Genomic DNA, 21,220 nt, shown 5'->3' on the forward strand with positions numbered 1-21,220 from the left:
ATATATATATATATATTTTTATATATATATATATATTTTTATATATTTTTATATATATATATATTTTTATATATATATATATATTTTTATATATATATATATATATTTTTATATATATATATTTATATTAATTAATATGGAGCGCAAGCTTCTCTTTTATTGTCTTCCCAATGTTAAGGTAGTAAAATAAGAGGATGTGAAGTAATGCAGTTTAAACTTTATTTTGATAACAATGGTTCATTTTAGTTACTGGAGTGTATTTAAATGTTTGCAAACAACGCATTTACCTTTATTTTGTGATTTAAAAGAGCTGATTTTGCCAATATAAACCACCACATATACTGAAGATATGAGTAACAAAAATAAAAATTCTAATACAAGACAATAACACTATTTAATCCCCGTGTGTGTGGGGTGAGAGATTTTTGTATCTGAAATAGCTGGATGAACTCCCCAAACATAATTAATATTTCAATACCTAACTATGAGGATGTTTTTTTTTTTTTGTGTTTTTTTATTAGTACATAAATATCATTAGCAGCTCAGCTCATTTATATATATATATATATATATATAATTTTTTTTTTTTGTGGGGGTGAAGTTGCAATATTTTTTAATATTTTTTTTTTTTTTTTTTTTTTTAATTTTCAAAGCTTTATTGAGAAAACAATCTGCAATACAAAGAAATAAGAAATGTAATTCCCACATGCAGTAGGATAAGTAAAGTCAAACATAAAACATCGTATTACAAGTGTAGAAAATCCCAAAATACATTAATTATATCAGGAGATACCGTGACAAACACGGTTCAAATAAGAACGAGAAGATGTTGTAGGCTGATAATAGCAATAAGGTGAAAAGAGGGAAGAAAGAAAAGAGCATGAAGAAGGAAGGGAGAGAAAAGAGACTCTTGTGTAAAGGACAAACGAGTAGGATGGGCTTAAGTTGGCCATCTAAAAATCAGACCTAGGGAGCCAATTGGGGCTAAATAAGTTAGACAAATCTTCCCCTATCATTTCGAAGAGATCGATTTTATCTAGAGTATAAAATACATCATGTTCCATAGAATTAATATAGGCCATGATGTCTAAGACAGCCGACCAACTCGGGGGAAATTGACTCTTCCATTCCCTAGTAATTTCCAATCTGGTGGCTGAGAAAAGGTACACACAAAAGTAACACTGGTACTTAGGAAAGGAGTGTAAGCCCACATGTAGAAAGGCTGTTTCCGGAGTTTTTAGGATATGTATATTTAATTTAGTTAATAGGGTGTACACCTTGTGCCATAGAGGTTTGAGTTTGGGGCAGGTCCACCAAATATGGAGGGAATCACCTGGTTTCCCACAAAGTCTCCAGCACTGGGACGTAGAGATCAGGTTAAGTTTTTAAAGAGCCTCATTGGGGTAAAGTACCAGTGGGAGAGCAATTTATAGTAGGATTCGAAGAGGGTCGTGCAGTGTATGGCTTTTGTCAATTCAAAGGCCCTAGTCCAAATAAGTTGAGGAAAGTGCACATGTAGGATATCCTCCTATTTCATAATATGTAACGCCTTATCAGGGGTTGCCCCCTCCAAAAGCCAATAGAAATGGGTTAGGGGTCTTCTAATTTTCCCGCCTGATTTCCACATAGTTTCCCAAACAGTCAAGGGGCGGGGTGTTGACGGGGTAAATCCCCAGGATCTCAAACTTTTAATGCGGGTATATTCGAAACCTAGTCTAGGAGGAGTGAACTGAGTGCCAGTAAGTTGGGTCAAGGGTAAGTATGTGTCTGGAGGGTGGGGAGATGTTAAGTCAGAGACCAAAGAAAGGCCCAAATTGGACCAAGCATTAGGGTGCGCATCCGGGAGACCCAACAACAGACCAGCGAGGGAGTGGATTGGTGAGGGATGGGGGGATACTCTCGAATAGTGTCTGTTTGTCCCAAGAGCTAAGACATTCTCTAATTATACAATTTTCGATATTGAAGGTGCGTCTTTAGAGGAAATTTTAGATAGAATTAAGGCTCTTAAGCTGACTAATTCTTTTATTACGGATGCCGCCATTCAGATTGCCAAATTGGCGGCTAAGAATGCTGGATTTGCCATTTTAGCGCGTAGTGCGTTATGGTTAAAGTCTTGGTCTGCTGATGTGTCATCCAAGTCAAAGCTTTTAGCTATTCCTTTCAAAGGAAAAACCCTATTCGGGCCTGACTTGAAATAATCATTTCTGACATTACGGGAGGTAAGGGTCATCTCCTACCTCAGGATAAAGCGGCTAAACAGAGGGGTAAACAAAATTTTCATTCCTTTCGGAATTTCAAAGGAGTCCCCGCTTCTTCTTCCGCTAAACAGGAAGGGAATTTTGCTCAAGCCAAGTCCGTCTGGAGACCCAACCAGGCTTGGAACAAAGGTAAACAACCCAAAAAGCCCGCTGCTGCTCCCAAGACAGCATGAAGGGGCGGCCCCCGATCCGGGACCGGATCTAGTAGGGGGGCAGACTTTCTCTCTTTACCCAGGCTTGGGTAAGATATGTTCAGGACCCCTGGACACTGGAAATCGTGTCCCAAGGGTATCAACTGGAATTCAAAAATTCTCTCCCAAGGGGGAACGTTCAGGCCCATTTTAGATCTCAAGAGTCTAAAGAAGTTTCTCAGAGTCCCATCCTTCTAGATGGAGACTATTCGAACAATTCTATCATTGATCCAGGAGGGTCATTATATGACTACTGTGGTCATGAAGGATGCATATCTTCATATTCCTATCTACAAGGATCATCACCAGTTCCTAAGGTTTGCCTTCCTGGACAAACCTTTTCAGTTCATGGCTCTTCCCTTCTGGTTGGCCACAGCACCCAGGATCTTCACGAAGGTTCTAGGGTCCCTTCTGGCGGTTCTCAGGCCGCGGGGTATTGCAGTGGCGCCTTATCTAGACGATATTCTGATCCAGGCGTCGTCTGACCATCTGACAAAGTCTCATACAGACATGGTTCTGTCCTTTCTGAGGACTGACGGGTGGAAGGTGAATCTAGAAAAGAGTTCACTAATTCCACAGACAAGGGTTCTCTTCTTGGGAACTGATATTCCATATCCATGAAAATTTTCTTGACAGAGGTCAGAAAGTTAAAGATTCTGAATACATGCCGAGCCCTTCAGTCCAATCCTCGGCCATCAGTGGCTCAGTGCATGGAGGTGATTGGATTGATGGTGGCGGCAATGGACATCATTCCGTTTGCTCGCTTTCATCTCAGACCACTACAACTGTGCATGCTCGGGCAGTGGAATGGAGATTATGCAAATGTATTTCCTCAGATTAATCTGGATCAGGAGACAAGAGACTCTTCTTTGGTGGTTGTCGCCGGATCATCTGTCCAAGGGACGTGCTTCCGCAGACCCTCTTGGGTAATAGTGACAACGGACGCCAGTCTACTAGGCTGGGGTGCGGTCTGGAATTCCCTGAAGGCTCAGGGGTGTGGACTCGGTCTGGGTCTCTACTTCCAATCAATATTCTGGAATTAAGAGCAATATTCAATGCGCTTCAGGCTTGGCCTCAGTTGGCTTCGGCCAAATTCATCCGATTTGTCGGACAACATCACGACTGTGGCTTACATAAATCATCGGGGAGGAACGAGGAGTTACTTAGCGATGACATAAGTATCCAAGATAATTTGGTGGGCGGAGACTCACTCTTGTTATCTGTCAGCAATCTACATCCCAGGAGTGGACATCTGGGAAGCGGACTTTTTAAGCAGACAAACGTTTCATCCGTGGCAGTGGGAGCTCCATCTGGAGGTCTTTGCCACCCTGATTCTCAGATGGGGCAGACCGGAATTGGATCTGATGGCGTCTTGTCAGAATGCCCAGCTCCCGAGATAGGGATCCTCAGGCCGAACTGATAGATGCCTTGGTCGTTCAACCTAGCTTATACGTTTCCACCGTTTGCTCTCCTTCCCCGGGTGATTGCACGGATGAAACAGGAGAGGGCTTCAGTAATTCTAATCGCGCCTGCGTTGCCTCGCAGGACTTGGTATGCCGATCTGGTGGACATGTCCTCGCTGCCGCCGTGGAAACTTCCATTGAGGCAGGACCTTTTCATTCAGGGACCCTTCCATCATCCGAATCTTGTTTCTCTGCAGCTGACTGCTTGGAGATTGAACGCTTGATTTTATCTAAGCGGGGGTTCTCTGATTCGGTCATTGATACTCTGATTCAGGCACGTAAGCCTGTCACTAGAAAGATCTACCATAAGATATGGCGTAAATATCTTTATTGGTGAGAATCCATGGGCTACTCATGGATTAGTTGGGATTCCCAGGATTTTATACTTTCTCCAAGAAAGATTGGAGAAAGAGTTATCGGCAAATTTCTGCTTTGTCAATTTTACTACACAAGCGTTTGGCAGATGTTCCCGATGTTCAGTCTTTTTGTCAGGCTCTGACTAGAATCATGCCTGTGTTTAGACCAATTGCTCCACCCTAGAGTTTGAATTTAGTTCTTAATGTTCTTCAAGGGGTTCCGTTTGAACCCATGCATTCCATAGATATTAAGTTGTTATCTTGGAAGGTTTTATTTTTGGTTGCTATTTCTTCTGCTCGTAGAGTTTCTGAGCTTTCAGTGTTACAATGTGACTCTCCTTATCTTATTTTCCATCCTAATAAGGTGGTTTTACGTACCAAACCTGGTTTTCTTCCTAAAGTTGTTTCTAATAAGAATATTAATCAGGAAATTTGTTGTTCCTTCATTGTGTCCTAATCCTTCTAAGAAGGAGCGTTTGTTGCATAGCTTGGACGTGGTCCGTGCCCTGAAGTTTTACTTGCAGGCGACTAAAGAATTTCGTCGATCATCTTCTTTATTGTTTTTCCTGGAAAACGTAGGGGCCAGAAAGCTACGGCTACCTCTTTTTGACTGAAGAGTATTATCCGTCTGGCATATGAGACTGCTGGACAGCAGCCTCCAGAAAGAATTACGGCTCATTCCACTAGGGCTGTGGCTTCTTCATGGGCATTTAAAAACAATGCTTCTGTGGAACAGATTTGCAAGGCTGCAACTTGGTCGTCTCTTCAAACTTTTTCCAAATTTGTTACTTTTGCTTCATCTGAGGCTGGTTTTGGGAGACAGGTTCTTCAAGCAGTGGTGCCTTCCGTTTAGGTTCCTGTCTTGTCCCTCCCTTTCATCCGTGTCCTATAGCTTTGGTATTGTATCCCATAAGTAAGGATGAAATCCGTGGACTCGTCATATCTTGTAAAAGAAAAGGAAATTTATGCTTACCTGATAAATTTATTTCTTTTACGATATAACGAGTCCACGGCCCACCCTGTTGGTTCTAAGACAGATATTTACTTATCTTTGTTCAACTTCAGTCACCACTGCACCTTTGGATTTTCCTTTCTCTTCCTAACTTCGGTCGAATGACTGGAGTGGGAGGGAAGGGAGGAGCTATATATATACACAGCTCTGCTGTGGTGCTCTTTGCCACTTCCTGCTGACCAGGAGGCGTAATCCCATAAGTAAGGATGAAATACGTGGACTCGACATATAATAAAAGAAATACATTTATCAGGTAAGCATAAATTTCCTTTTTCAAGATGGTTTGGATATGTTTGCTAATTTTTTGAAGGGACAAATCTCTGTTCTTTCTGTTTTATTTTCTAGAAAGCTTGTTTAAACTTCCTTATATTCACTGTTTTGTTTAGGCTTTGGTTGGTATCAAGCCTGTTCCAATTTTTTTTTATTTATTTTTTTCCCTTTTTGGAGTCTTATTTGGGTTGAAGATTATTTACTTTCTTGGAAAGTGTTGTTTCTTTTGACTATCTCTTCTGCTATAAGAGTCTGAATTTGTCAGCTATCTTGTGTGTCTCCTTATCTAATTTTTTTTTTTCATCTAGATAAGTTGTTTTGTGAGCTTCTTTTTTTCCTAAGGTAGTGAATATGTACAACATTAGTAGAGAAATTGTTATTTCTTTGTGTCCTAATCCTAAATAATTCTTTGATAGTTCTTTACATCCTTTTGGATGTGGTAAGAGCTTTATAATTCTATATTGAGGTTACTAGGATTTCAGAAGACTTCTAGTCTATCTGCTGTTTTCTGGTTCCAGAAAAGGTTAGGAAGCCTCTGCCATTTCTTTGGCATCCTGATTAAAGCTTTTGTTTTTCAAGGCTTATTTTGAGGCAGGGCGGGCTCCGCCTCAGAGTTTTACAGCTCATTCGACTAAGTTCAGTCGCCATTTCTTGGGCTTTTCCAGAATGAAGCTTAGGTTGATCAAATTTGCAAATCAGTATTTTGGTCTAATTTGCATACTTCTATTGTTTTTACCATTTTGATGTATTTGCTTCTTCTGAAGCAGTCTTTGGTAGAAAAAGTTCTTCAGACAGCTGTTTTTTTTATTCTACTGCTTTTGATTTAAGTGTTTTCAAGGGATAACTTATTGTGTGTATTTAATTTATCAGTGGAAATAGCTGTTATTTTATCCCTCCCTTTCTAGTGACTCTTCTGTGGACTTTCCACATCTTGGGTATTGCTATCCCATACGTCACTAGCTCATGGACTCTTGCCAATTACATGAAAGAAAACATAATTTATGTAAGAACTTACCTGATTCATTTCTTTCATATTCGCAAGAGTCCATGAGGCCCACCCTTTTTATGGTGGTTATGGTTTTTGTATATAAGCACAATTATTTTTCCAGTTCCTCTTTTTGTATGGTTTTTTTTTTTTGTTTTTTTTTTTTCTTTCCTCTCATTTTATCACCCCACTACTTGGCTATTAGTTAAACTGAATTGTGGGTGTGTTGAGGGGTGTATTTATAGGCATTTTGAGGTTTGGGAAACTTTGCCCCTCCTGGTAGGATTGTATATCCCATACGTCTCTAGCTCATGGACTCTTGCCAATATGAAAAATTAATTTATCGGGTAAGTTCTTACATAAATTATGTTTTTGTGCAATATGTAAGTATTTGACATTTTCAGTATAGATGGAGTTACAACAGGCAAAAGCAATTATTTGCCAAAATAAGGTAAAGGATCTATTGTAAACACCTGAATACACTCCAGCAGGTAAAATGGATCATTGGGAACACAAAGGGTAGAAAATGTTACAGTAGACTGCCCCTTTTAAAAAAAAATAAATAAATAAAAAAATCACTCATTTAGATGGTTCCCATATCCTTTATAACCACATCACAACAGAAAGAACACGTCCAAAACAAGTATAAGTCTGAGTAGTATAACATTTGAGGTGTTCATATTGTATTACTATCAATCATCGTTTTATAGTACAGGGAGAAGTGCACTTAGTTAATGTGTGTGTTTTACTGGCTAGAACAGAACATTCAGTAATTGGTACTATACTAGTTTATTGGGATGTGTGTGTGCACTCATTCTTAATATATCATATGTTTCTGATAAACCTCAATCCTAACACTCTCTCAGAAGTCTGTGTGGTGTTCTACATTTTGTTGATCAATTTTGCTACTGTACAATAGTTAACTCAAGTTTTGTTATCCATAGGACTGTCTGCAGCCACTCAGTATGCAGGCCCTGCCTGCTCAGCCAGAAGCTTTGTGTATTGTGGAAATGGGCGGTGCAGAGAGACAGGATGAGCTGGGAGAGAGAGGTTCTGTTGGATTCTTGTACCTGAACATAGGACTGCAGGTGAGTTAAATGCACCATCACTGTCTTGCTACATTAATTGTGTTTGTAAGATTCATATTCAAACACTGATATCTGTATATAAAGAATAAGCTTGAAAATGTCTAATTATCTGTTACAAGAGAACCCTTTTTTTTTTTTTTTAAATAAAGTATATCAGATACTATGGCCAGCTTGGGGACTCTGTTCTTGCACGCTCACACAATTCATCTTTTCAGAACAATATAAGTTTGTATTTTCCATATGTAGGGACCCATTGAGGGGATTTTATAGTTTATGTAAAGGACTCTGTTCACCAGTGTATGACAACTCTGCCGTTAAGGGAATTGATTTAAGGGACTATATAGATTAGGGCAGTTTAAAGTGGTGACGGATGCATATAATTGCAGGATCTGCAGGGAAAGTTTGAGGTTCCAAATTTCCAATTAACCTTCAAGTTAGACATTCTAAGGGAGGGTCCGGCTATGAGGACCCGTTTCAGCAGGGACTTTGTTCTATATCCCCAATATATAGTATGTTACGACATGCTTTTGATGCATTAGCCTTGGAAACTATACAAAATAAGTGGAACAACATTTTGGAACATGATGTAGAGCTTACTACCATTAATCATAGTATCGCAAACACTTTACAATGTACACTAGCAGTTGAATTATGCAAAGCACTATACATTTGTGCATATGGCTTATATAACTCAAAGTATATAGTAAGTGTGTCCCAGACTCCTCTGAGTGCAGAAAGTGTGGGTATTCGTCTCCCTTTTTACTTCATTTACAAGGACAGCCTTCTCCCAAAATGTTTGTTTATAAAGAGATATCAGTTTATAACTGTTATATTAATATACTTTCTAATGACATGAGTCCATGGATCATCTAATTACTATTGGGAATATCACTATTATACTATACAATATTATACTCATTGGGTATAAATTTCCCAACAGTAAGGAATGAAGCCGTGGACTCTCCTTTATATTAAGAAGGTAACAAAAAATGATAGTCGCACCATAAAGTTACCAAAATAAAGTGCTTTTATTGAGCCAAATTCCAAAAAATCAGCAACGTTTCGGACAAGTGTCCTTAATCATGCATAGTTAAACAGACACTGATTCCATTCTTAAATACCTAAACAAGTCCCACCTTCCAAACTAAAAACAGTTTTTAGTTTGGAAGGTGGGACTTGTTTAGGTATTTAAGAATGGAATCAGTGTCTAACTATGCATGATTAAGGACACTTGTCCGAAACGTTGCTGATTTTTTGGAATTTGGCTCAATAAAAGCACTTTATTTTGGTAACTTGGTGGTGCGGCTATCATTTTTTGTTACCTTTACTTGGGGGTATTGTGCAGTGCCCCTTAGTTTGCACACTGTGTGAATCCCAGGTGCTGGATCTTTGGAACTTTTTTCTTATATTAAGAAGGAAAACCTACAGAAGTGAATGAAATTATCTGGTAGCTTAATTTATAAGGACTGTTCTCTGATGGGCGTCGCCCTAAATTATATTTCTTTTTAATGACACAATGAGTCCACGGATCATCTTATTTACTAATGGGATATTCACCTCCTGGTCAGCAAGAGGCAGCAAAGCGCACCACAGCAAAGCTGTTAAATATCACCTCTCTTCCCTCCAACCCCAGTCATTCTCTTTGCCTACGTTAGAGCAAGGAAGTGGTAAAGTTAGGTGTTAGAATGAAGATTCTTCAAGCAAGATTTTATTTTTTAAGTGGTGCAAGATTGTGCTGCTTTGTTATAGGGTGTAGTCGTAGTCCATATCAGTCTCTTCAGTAGAACAATGGTGGCTTTAGAGCAATGGGAACTTGTGGGGTATAATCGTCACTGCGCTTCCCATATACTCATGCTGCCCTATTTTCTAAGCCTGAGTAAGATTATTCAGTCTTTGAATTTTTCTCTGCGGGTCCATGTGAGGAATCGTGCCTCTCAACCCAATTCTCTTACAACTTGGAGAATTTTTATTACGGGCAGTAATAGCAGGCACTAGGGACGAGGAGAAGGCTCAGAGGTGGTGTGTTTTTTTTTTGTTTGTTTTTTTTGTTTTTGTTTTTTTTAACTTAAACAACAATAAAACGGCATTACTATGATTTTGGCCTCGGAAGTTTTTTCTGGTAAAGCCCACGATGGGTAGGGCTAACGGAAGCGCCAAATTTTGTTGCGCACTTCTCCCTCATAGTTCCTGTGTTCTGTGGCAAGGAAGACTTAGTCACAGTTTTTGGCCATATTACGGCCTTCAACTGACAGATGATCCGGACTCAACCTATTTATTCTAAGTCTATACAGTCAGGCAGGTAAGCACCTCAGCAAAGTTAAGCTGAGGTGTAAAGTTGTCGAGTGCGTAATTTTTTGTTTTATTTTCTTGCTTAAAAATAGTTTTATTTTAAAAAAGTTAAAGAAACAGTAACTTTTTTTTTTTTTTTTGAGATTTTTTTTAATAAAATAGTTATCTATTTATTCAGTTTTGTGGTGAATAAAGATGAACCAAGAGGCCTTGCAAGATGTTATATGTTCTTTATGTTTTGATGCTACTGTTGAACCACCAATCCCTTTCTGTTCCTCATGTATTGAGAGAACTTTACATTATAGGGATAGACTTTTCTGAGTTAACATTATCTAAGATGGATGCTGTTCAGGAGTCTTCTGACAAAGTTCAAAATATGCCGCAGCTTTCTCCTCAAGTGTCCTCCACTACTCCACCTGGAGTTACCTTGCAAGACATCGCTTCCCTCATGTCCTCTGCTTTTCCCATGCTGCAGGGAAAGCGCAAGAGGAAAAGGAAACAATCAGTAAGTGAGGTTACTGACACAGTTGTTGCTATTTCAAATGCCCCCTCCCAGAAGCCTGAGGTGGAGGATACTTCGGTAGCATCTGAGGGGGAATTTCAGACAGTGTAATTCCTCCTGCTGATACTGAAGTTGTATCCTTCAGGTTTAAGCTAGAGCACCTCCGTCTGTTACTCAAGGAGGTTTTAGCTACATTGGACGACAGCGACACTTTCAGACCAATTTTAGATCTCAAGAGTCTAAGCAAATTCCTCAGAGTGCTGTCCTTCAAGATGGAAACTATTCGTTCCATTCTTCCTTTGGTCCAGGAGGGTCAATTTATGACAACGGTGGATTTAAAGGATGCGTACCTGCATGTTCCCATCCACAGGGCCCATCACAAGTTTCTAAGGTTTGCATTTGCATGGCATCGCGGAAGAATGCCAAGCTTCCGAGATTCGGGTCGAGGTCAAGGGACCCTCAGGCTGTATTGATAGACGCCCTGACGGTACCTTGGAATTTCAGTCTCGCATACCCATTTCCTCAGTTTGCTCTTCTACCTCGGGTCATTGCTCGAATCAAGCAGGAGAGGGCGTCAGTGATCCTCGTTGCACCGGTGTGGCCTTGCAGGATTTGGTATGCAGACTTGGTGGACATGTTATCTTTTCCATCTTGGAGACATCCGTTGAGGAAGGACCTTCTACTTCAAGGACCCTTCTTTTATCCAAATCTAGTTTCTCTGAAGCTGACTGCATCAAGATTGATCGCTTAATTTTATCCAAGCGTGGAGTTTCGGAGTTGGTCATTGAGACCATGATTCAGGCTCGTAAACCTGTGACTAGGAAAATTTACCATAAGATATGGCGTAAATATCTGTATTGGTGTGAATCCAAGGGCTACTCTTGGAGTAGAGTTAGGATTCCTAGAAGTCTGTCTTTCCTCCAAGAGGATTTGGAGAAGGGTTTATCGGCAAGTTCCCTAAGGAATGCTTTGTCTATTTTGTTACATAACCGTCTAGCGGACGTCCCAGCCGTGCAATCGTTTTGTCAGGCCTTGGTCAGGATCAGGCCTGTGTTCAAGCCAGTTACTCCTCCCTGGAGTCTTAATTTGGTGCTTAAGGTTCTTCAAGGGGCTCCATTTGAGCATATACATTCCTTAGATATTAAGTTGTTATCTTGGAAAGTTTTGTTTCTTGTTGCTGTTTCATCTGCTCGTAGAGTGTCAGAGCTCTCGGCATTACAGTATGAGTCCCCTTACCTGATTTTTCATTCGGATAAGGTAGTTTTGTGTACTAAGTTAGGGTTTCTCTCTAAGGTAGTTTCAGATAGGAAACATTAATCAGGAGATTGTTGTTCCTTCCTTGTGTCCTAATCCTCCTCCTCAGAAGGAACGACTGCTGCACAATCTGAACTTGGTGCGTGTATTAAAATTCTATTTTGCAGAGGCTTGGATACAAGGTAATCCCAGAGGTAAAAAAAAAATTTTTGCTTGCTCTGCTTCTTCCTAGGGTTTAGCTGTAGTCCATGTCAGTCTCTTCAGTAGAGCAATGGTGGCTTTTAAGCAATTGGGAAATTGTGAGGTATAATCTTCACTGTGCCTCCCAAATAGTTGTTGCTGCCCTATCCTGAAAGCCTGATTAGGATTATTCAGTCTTTCCTATTCCTAATGTTACCACGGGTCCATGTGAGGGAGATGACCTCTAATACCATGTGAGCTGCCCTGCTGCCGGGCAGATTGATCTTCAGGTAAGTGACTAGTTTTATTTTCTTATGGAGAATATGGCACTTTAGCAGTTAAGTCTGTTTTTGGGACGTTCAGCACTAATAATCCTATGTGGGGTTAATAGGATTTTAGTTGGCAGTGTGTGCAGGCACTGGGGATGTACAATCTTTTGGAGAGGCTAAAAATGTTCTGGTTTAATTCCGGACTTTGTGGGAGATGGTTATACTGTGTGCAACGGCTCTGGAGGCTCAGATTTAGTTAATGATTCGGTTTAATTCTGGACTTATTCCTTTTGGCACCCGGCTCCTAGCTTAAGCATTGGATAGAGAGTACTGTTTAAAACCGTTTTTTATTGTCCTAGAGCAGGGGTATCAAACTCAAAGTATCTGGGGGTCCACTGACCAAGTGTTGTTCTCCCATGGGGGCCGCTTGAACTGAGTAAGTGCTCCGAAACTGGATATTCTAGGAAATGGAAGTGACATCCAAGTAGTAGTCAATAGTGGGCGTTGTATATTTATCTTGTGAGTACCAATCATTTTGGAACTGTACAGCAACGTAAAAAGTGACATTTACCCAACGCAGTGTGTGATAGGAGTCTACACTTGATGCCTTGTCTTTATATTTGTCTTGTGCGTGCCTATATAGAATATCAACTAGTTACACCTCTTAGAACCCTAAAAAAAAATTGACAGCTCAAAGTAATGGTTTACCTATTAAACAAGGGAGGGCCATGTGAAACTATCTTGAGGGCCGCATTTGGCCCTGGGGCCTGTACTTTGAGACCACTGTCCTAGAGGTTCTTGAAACGCTTAGGTTTCTTATGGGAGCGTGTGATGCAAAAAAATGTATTAGATTTCAGATGCGCAGCTGAGTTGATTGCACGCTATTTTTGTGGAGTACATTTGTTCCAGCCCTCTTCTGTCTGCAAGGCGGATAAGCGCCGTTTTTATTTCAGAACGGAACGATGTGTCTGAATAGGGACACGCCTTCCTCTTGTTTCTCCGTCATAACGGAGTTTGTTTGCTGAACGTACGTTTGGTTTTACTAGGAGCTGGGGTTTTTATTATGTTAAGCTACTTTACTGTAGAAATGCAACTAGGGAAAATTTTAAAGCTAAAATTTTGCAGGCTGACGATGTTAATCGAGTTAATAGTCCCAGAGGACAAGGTCTGGGGTACCTTTCAATAATCTGGTGGCCTTTAGAAGGTGCTACAGATTTCAACATCTGTTTTTCAATCCCTTAATGTTGCAATAAACATCCAACAGTTTAATATATTTTTTTTTTGCCGACTTAGTATTGTATCGCAAGTAGAGTTCTTGCCCACTAATGTTAATGAGGCTACTCACTTAGTTATACGTTGCTTCAACTTTAATGCAGCAAGTATATGCCCTTTCTGAGGTTTATAAGTCTTTACAAATTTTAACCCTTATGTCTCTCTGGATGATACTGTTTAGGCTGTGCCACTTTTTTTTTTTTTTTTTTTTTTTTTTTTTTTCAAACGTCCCAAGCCTTTGTATGGCATACATGCAGTGCCCTGTGGTTCTCCTGATTCTCCTGGTGGAGTTATTTGCTTGCAGAATTGTCTTTGTGTATATCTGGCATTTTCTGCTTTTCCTATTTTAAAGGGAAATCGCAAGAGGAACATTAACAAATCAGTAAGGTTTCTGTGCCACTTTCTGCTACACATATTGCCCCTCCTATAGTGAATGAGGAGGATAGTCGGTAGCATCTGAGGATTTAAGCTCAGATTCGGTCAGTATAATTCCTTCATTTGGCGCTGAAGTAATTTTCTTCAGAATCAAGCCTGGACTCCTTTGCATATTACTAGGAGGTTGGCTTCCAGCTAGACCTCGGCTCCCCTGTCATTGTCAATCCTCAGAATTTAATGTATACTGGGATCCAGCTGTAAAGATTTTTCCTGTACACAACCTTGCTAGGAGAATTTTCTCCCTTCTCCTGTCAGTAATAAGCTGTCTCCTTTAAATTTCATGGCACATGATGCTTAAAGTAGTAGGGGTCATTACTATTCTGGTTAGAGATCTTCAACCCGTATAGAGGGTAGATGCTCTTAAGTCTTTATGGACAAGTGCATCATCTCTTTGGAGCGACGCCTTGTCTGGATCCATTTCGAAGACTGCATCAGGAGATCCAGATCAGAAGGGCCGTAAGGCCAATCTTTTATGTTGCTTCCTTCATAACTTCAGGAAGTCTTCCCCTTTGGGTATCCAAGAGGACTTGAACTGCTCCAGCTTGGAAGACAGTCTTGGATCAGGGGGAAGTAATTATGGAAATCTCAAGGTATGTTTCATTCAGCGTGTAGGGTTTGCCCCCGAGCCAGGATTGGGTCCTGTGGGGAGCAGTTTCTATCAGTTTTTATCATGCCTGGATACAGGATGCCCTGGATCCCTAAAGGACTGTAGATATAGTATTCCAGGGTTAAGAATTGGAATTCAACCTCTTCCTCCTAGGAGCAGGTTCCACTTAAGATTATCTGTGGACCAGATTAGAGGCATTCTTGAAATGTTTTCAGTATCTTCCACCATGGGAGTAATTGTTCCTGTTCTAGTTTTGGAACAGGTTTTAGTTCCTTTTTCATGTAAAAAGGAAGGAATTTTTAGTCCTATTTGGACTGTAAATGTCTAACCAAGTTTCTCAGAGTGCCGTTTCTTACAGATGGAGACTATTCGCTCCTTCCTTGGTGCAAGAGGGTCAGTCTATATTGACCTTTGACTTTAAGGATGCATATCCTTAGGTTCCCATTCAATTTTCTAATAATTTGAGTTTTGCCTTCTGGCCAAGCTTTTTCAGTTGTGGGCCAACAATGGTTTTGCCACAGATCCCAGTATTTTCTCATTCTGGACTGCAATTCGATTCCGGGATTGCAGGGGTGTCCCTCCTGGATGTCCTATTGGTATCTTTCTACAAACAAGATCTCATTCAGATGTTTTTGTTGTCTTCTTAGTTCCATGAATGGCAGTGGAGCTGGAAAAGAAGTTCCCTTTTTCCAGTTACTGGGGTAGGGTGTTTAGGGACTATAATTTCTTTCATGTAATTAGCAAGAGTCCATGAGCTAGTGACGTATGGGATATACATTCCTACCAGGAGGGGCAAAGTTTCCCAAACCTCAAAATGCCTATAAATACACCCCTCACCACACCCACAAATCAGTTTTACAAACTTTGCCTCCTGTGGAGGTGGTGAAGTAAGTTTGTGCTAGATTCTACGTTGATATGCGCTCCGCAGCAGGTTGGAGCCCGGTTTTCCTCTCAGCGTGCAGTGAATGTCAGGGATGTGAAGAGAGTATTGCCTATTTGAATTCAATGATCTCCTTCTACGGGGTCTATTTCATAGGTTCTCTGTTATCGGTCGTAGAGATTCATCTCTTACCTCCCTTTTCAGATCGACGATATACTCTTATATATACCATTACCTCTACTGATTCTCGTTTCAGTACTGGTTTGGCTTTCTACTACATGTAGATGAGTGTCCTGGGGTAAGTAAGTCTTATTTTCTGTGACACTCTAAGCTATGGTTGGGCACTTTATATAAAAGTTCTAAATATATGTGTTTAAACATTTATTTGCCTTGATTCAGGATGTTCAACGTTCCTTATTTTCAGACAGTCAGTTTCATATTTGGGATTATGCACAGGGCCGGACTGGGAAATCAGACCGGCCCTGGAAATTTGTATGGACCGGCCCTGCCCCGTTCCCTCCAGCCTGGCCCCTCCCCCTCCAGCCTAGTCCCGCCCCCCTCCAGCCCCAGCCAACTATGCCCCCTGGTTTTATTCAAGACGGCAAAGCATCGCCAGTAGGACAGCAGCACAATGTGAAGCCACTAGCTGCAACTCTGATATGGGCTTTGCTGTGATAGAAACTGGATGGCTAGGCTACTTTACAGTCACAGTGCATAATCATGATCTGCAATACATATAAGGACACCAATCCCTTTCAGAATTTTCATCAAGTATACACGTGCCCATATACCCACACTTGAACCCAGCACATGGTTAGTACCTGCGTGGCTAATGAAGACTGATCCTTAGAAACTATTAGAGTAGATCCCCTCTCTGTCAGTCTGTCACATTGAACCAGGTGTCAGTAAGTGTACTGTTTGATGCCTGGCAATTAGGACATTTAATTATAACATCAAAATGTCTCTTTAAGGGATTGGAATGTAACTAAAGCTCATATTGCTCATATTACAGTTTTACCTAAATGCCCTGACAAACTGATTACTGGTGGCATGGATTTAATAAAATAATATGTAACAACTAAAATGCTATTGCCTGCAAAAGACTAATACATATTTTACGGTTTTTCTTTTTTCCTAAACAGGATTCAGCCAGGATACAGTTACATTACTGAAAGCTAACTTTCTGAACTAATATGAAAACAGGCAAATCAGAAATAAATACATTTCATAGACGTTTATTTACATTTTTATGTATATTATATATTCTTCCCTCTCTAGCAGTCTGTCAAGAGGTTAATCCTTCATTGAGTAAATGAATGTGGGATTTCATTTATGCATAGTTAGATGCAAGTGCAGCCAAATTAAGCATGTTATTATTTGTGTAGGAAAATAAACTCACACTGCTTTACTTTACTGCTTTCACTTTGCTGCTTCCCTTGTGTCTGTGCAGCTCCGGAGCCTGCCCTGAGCATTGCAAGTGAGTAGAGTGACTGTAAGTTGTATTTCATTGAACATTCCTTATCCCCAGCAGATCCGACCTGAGTGAATTCCTCATGAACGGAAGTGGAACCAGCATTCGTTCTAAACCCCTCCCTTCCCTGTCACTGCCTCCTGCTTTGTTCTGTAGTCTTAAGGTGGACTCTTAAGGTGGATCACCCCACATATTAAACAATGCGGCATAAATCAAATGCAGGCAAATAGCAGCCAATCTCGACTCCCCACCAATCCCTAACAGCGCTGCTCAGCTGCACTCATACACTGCTGCTGCTACTAACCTCCTCCTGACTATGGCGCGCTCCCAAACAAGTTTGTCACAAGTTTGCTGGCTGCTCTGCACACACTTCTGCAGCTGCCCAGCCTCTGCCGGCCCACCGGGATTTTTCCCGGTATCCCGCCGGCCCAATCCGGCCCTGATTATGCATATGAATAATTCAATTTTTTTCTTACCTTTAAAATTTGACTTTTTTTCCTGTGGGCTGTTAGGCTCGCGGGGGCTGAAAATGCTTCATTTTATTGCGTCATTCTTGGCGCGAACTTTCTTGGCGCAAAAATTTTCTTGTCATTTCCGGCGTCATACGTGTCGCCGGAAGTTGCGTCATTTTTTTTACGTTTTTGCGACAAAAAAAATCGGCGTTACCGGATGTGGCGCCATTTTTGGCGCCAAATAAAGTGGGCGGCTTTTTTGGCGCTAAAAAATTTGAGCGTCATTGTTGTCTCCACAATATTTAAGTCTCATTATTTATTGCTTCTGGTTGCTAGAAGCTTGTTCATGGGCATTTTTTTCCCATTCCTGAAACTGTCATTTAAGGAATTTGATCAATTTTGCTTTATATGTTGTTATTTCTATTACATATTGCAAGATGTCTCAAATGGACTCTGAATCAGAAGCCACTTTTGGAAAATCGCTTAACTGAGTTTCAGTTCTACCAAAGCTAAGTTCATTTATTTTAAATGTTATAAATGTTTATCTTTAGCTATGGTTTGTAATAAGATATTATGTTATACTTTTACATGCGGAATCCATTAGTATTTATGCTTTATATATTTTCTTTTCTTACAAGAAATATTTAGAAGACTTATAAGAAAAAAATTTCTGATTCTATGTTAAAGGCTTTGTCTGTCTTCGTGCCTTCTAATAACATTTTTAGTTCTTTTTCACTACTTTTTTTTAATTATTGAAGTTTCAAATGACCAACAACATACTGATTTATCTTTCTCTGATGATGTTTTTTTCAGAAATTTTCTTCATCAGATATTGAAACTAACAAATCTACTTTTTTATTTTTCAATTATTAAAGTACATTTGTTCTTTGTTGAAAAGGTGTTGATTATTTTGGATATTAAGGTAACTAGTTCTTTAAGACTAGCTGACATTATTTCTGCCTATTTATTTCTTTAGAGGTTTTCTTTCCAATTCCCTATACTAGGGAATGGAATAGGCTGAGAATTTTCTTTTATTCCTTCTTCAAAGGTTTTAAACTATATTCTTTGCCAGCAGTTAAACTCAATTTGGAGGGTTCTCCAATTTATTGGGGCTATCTCTAATTCTACTAATTATGCTATTGTTTCTATAGCAAAATAGTATTTATTTTCCTTTAGATAGTTGTATCTTATTTATGGAAAATTAGTTAGTTTCAGGTACTTTTCTTGGTCCTGTGATTTATTTGGATATTGCAATTGCTTCATTTTCTCTGTTTACTTTAAGATCAAGTATCAGATTATGATTTATTTTAGCATTGTTAAAGGGACAACATTTACTAGACTAGGTGCTGTTGCATTTGTCTTGTTTTGCATTTATTGATTATGCAAGTCCACTGTATTGGCTGGTCCTTTAAACTGGACTATCATGCTAATAATTTCATTTGTGTCTTCATTTTATTGAATATTTTCGCAAATGAGGGTTAATCTATGTCTTTAGCTTTTTTAGCTAGAAGAATTTTGTGATTTTTAAAAAAAAAAAAAAATCCATATTTCCTTTCTTCTAAGATAATCAATTATTTGTTTTATAATTGGATTCAATTCTTAACTGTTACTCTGGGCTTCAAGGTTGAGTTCTAAGACTAAAACTTTAAGCTTATACTAGTTTGGTTGTTCTTATTAAGGAACGAATTCCTGAGTTCTTTCCCAAGTAACATGTCTATAATTGGAGTTCGAAATCAGCTCCCTAATTTTGCGATGTACGTGCCGTATTCCAGCTTGGCTGGTAAGGGGCAGGTTAAGGCTTCTTTGAAATTTATTTTGTCCAAATTTCTTTGATTTTATTCCAGCAAGGCTAACGCTTTCTTTAACTGTGTTTCTGTCCTATATATTTTGGGTACTGTTGAAGGGCTGGGCACCCATGGGGTTCAAGCGCTGCTCTGACCTGGAATCTTCTGTGGTATTTCTTCCAGTTTCTTTTGAGGAACCGGGTTTTGGAGTTTTATTCAAACTATTTTGCCTTTTTATGGTCTTTGATAGCATTTGTTTTCATTAGATACAATAAATGCATATTTTCATTTTTCTGTTTTCATTCAGATTATTTTCTGAGGATGCGGAATCTCATATGATTCATTTACTCTTCAGGACATAGTTAGAGGATCTTCTTTTCTAAAGCTCTTGATTCCTCACACAAGGGTCACCTTTTTTAGGTTTCCAGATGGTTTGTGTCACTGTCCTTGTCTCTATCAGTCAAGGGATAATGTTATTGGGTTCCGTCTATCGCTACCTTTAGTCTCTATTTCCTTCAGTTGCTATATATGCATAGAAGTTTTAGGTCTTATGGCCACAGCATTGGATTCAATTCCCTTTGCTCATTTTCTCTAGAAAGAACCTTTCCAGTCTTTTATAAGTGTTGTTTCTTCAAGAACATGGTTGGAGGATCAATTTACTAAAAAGTTTGTTTGATTCCTCAGACAAGGGTAACCTTTTTAGGTTTCCTGATAGATTCAGTGTTCTTGATTCTGTCTCTGACGAACAAGAGGCGTCTGAAATTGGTTTCAGCTTATCGAAACCTTCAGTCTCAATCATTCCCTTCGGTAGCCTTATGCATGGAAATTCTAGGTCTTATGACTGCTGCATTGGACGCGATTCCCTTTGCTCGTTTTCACATGCGACCTCTTCAGCTCTGTATGCTGAACCAGTGGTGCAGGGATTATACAAAGATATCTCAATTAATATCTTTAAAACCGATTGTTCGACACTCTCTGACGTGGTGGACAGATCACCATCGTTTAGTTCAGGGGGCTTCTTTTTGTTCCTCCAACCTAGACTGATCTCAACAGATGCAAATCTGACAGGTTGGGGAGCTGTATGGGGGTTTCTGACAGCACAAGGGGTTTGGGAATCTCAGGAGGTGAGATTACCAATCAACATTTTTGGAACTCCGTGCAATTTTCAGAGTTCTTCAGTCGTGGCCTCTTCTATAGAGAGAGTCGTTCATTTGTTTCTAGACGGACGATGTCACAACCGTGGCATATGTCAATCATCAAGGAGGAACTCAGTCCTCTGGCTATGTTAGAAGTCTCTCGAATACTTGTATGGGCGGAATCCAGCTCCTGTCTAATTTCTGCGGTTCATATCCCAGGTATAGACAATTGGGAAGCGGATTATCTCAGTCACCAAACGCTACATCTGGGCGAATGGTTTCTTCACCCAGAGGTATTTCTTCAGATTGTTCAAATATGGGGACTTCCAGAAATAGATCTGATGGCTTCTCATCTAAACAAGAAGCTTCCCAGGTATCTGTCCAGATCCAGGGATCCTCAGGCGGAAGCAGTGGATGCATTGTTACTTGCTTGGAAGTATCATCCTGCTTATATCTTTCCGCCTATAGTTCTTTTTCCAAGATTCTAAAGGAACGTTCGTTTATTCTGCTGGTGGCTCCAGCATGGCCTCACAGGTTTTGGTATGCGGATCTTGTCCGGATGGCCACTTGCCGTGGACTCTTCCGTTAAGACCAGACCTTCTATCGCAAGGTCCTTTTTTCCATCAGGTTCTCAAATCCTTAAATTTGAAGGTATGGAGATTGAACGCTTGATTCTCAATCATAGAGGTTTCTCTGACTCTGTGATTAATACTATGTTACAGGCTCGTAAAACTGTATCTAGGAAGATATATTATCGAGTCTGGAAGATTTTCATTTCTTGGTGTTTTTCTCTTCATTTTTCTTGGCATTCTTTTAGAATTCCTAGAATTTTAGTTTCTTCAGGATGGTTTGGATAAGGTTTGTCTGCAAGTTCCTTGAAAGGTCAAATCTCTGCTCTTTCTGTTCTTTTTCACAGAAAGATTGCTAGTCTTCCTGATATTCATTGTTTTGTACAAGCTTTGGCTCGTATAAAACCTGTTATTAAGTTAATCTCTCCTCCTTGGAGTTTGAATTTGGTTCTGGGGGCTCTTCAAGCTCCTCCGTTTGAACCTATGCATTCGCTGGA

The 21,220-nt window shown here is 39.9% G+C and overlaps 1 protein-coding gene across 1 annotated transcript in view; it reads left to right on the forward strand.

The window, feature by feature from the left end:
• SF3B3 (splicing factor 3b subunit 3) overlaps positions 1 to 21,220 on the forward strand; it is a 69,119-nt gene that overhangs the window by 31,761 nt on the left and 16,138 nt on the right. The window contains 1 exon segment of the mRNA XM_053702283.1: positions 7,480 to 7,623. Within this exon segment, the coding sequence (XP_053558258.1) occupies positions 7,480 to 7,623 (144 nt within the window).

This window comes from Bombina bombina, chromosome 1 (genome assembly GCF_027579735.1).
Source record: "Bombina bombina isolate aBomBom1 chromosome 1, aBomBom1.pri, whole genome shotgun sequence".
NCBI lineage: Eukaryota > Metazoa > Chordata > Amphibia > Anura > Bombinatoridae > Bombina > Bombina bombina.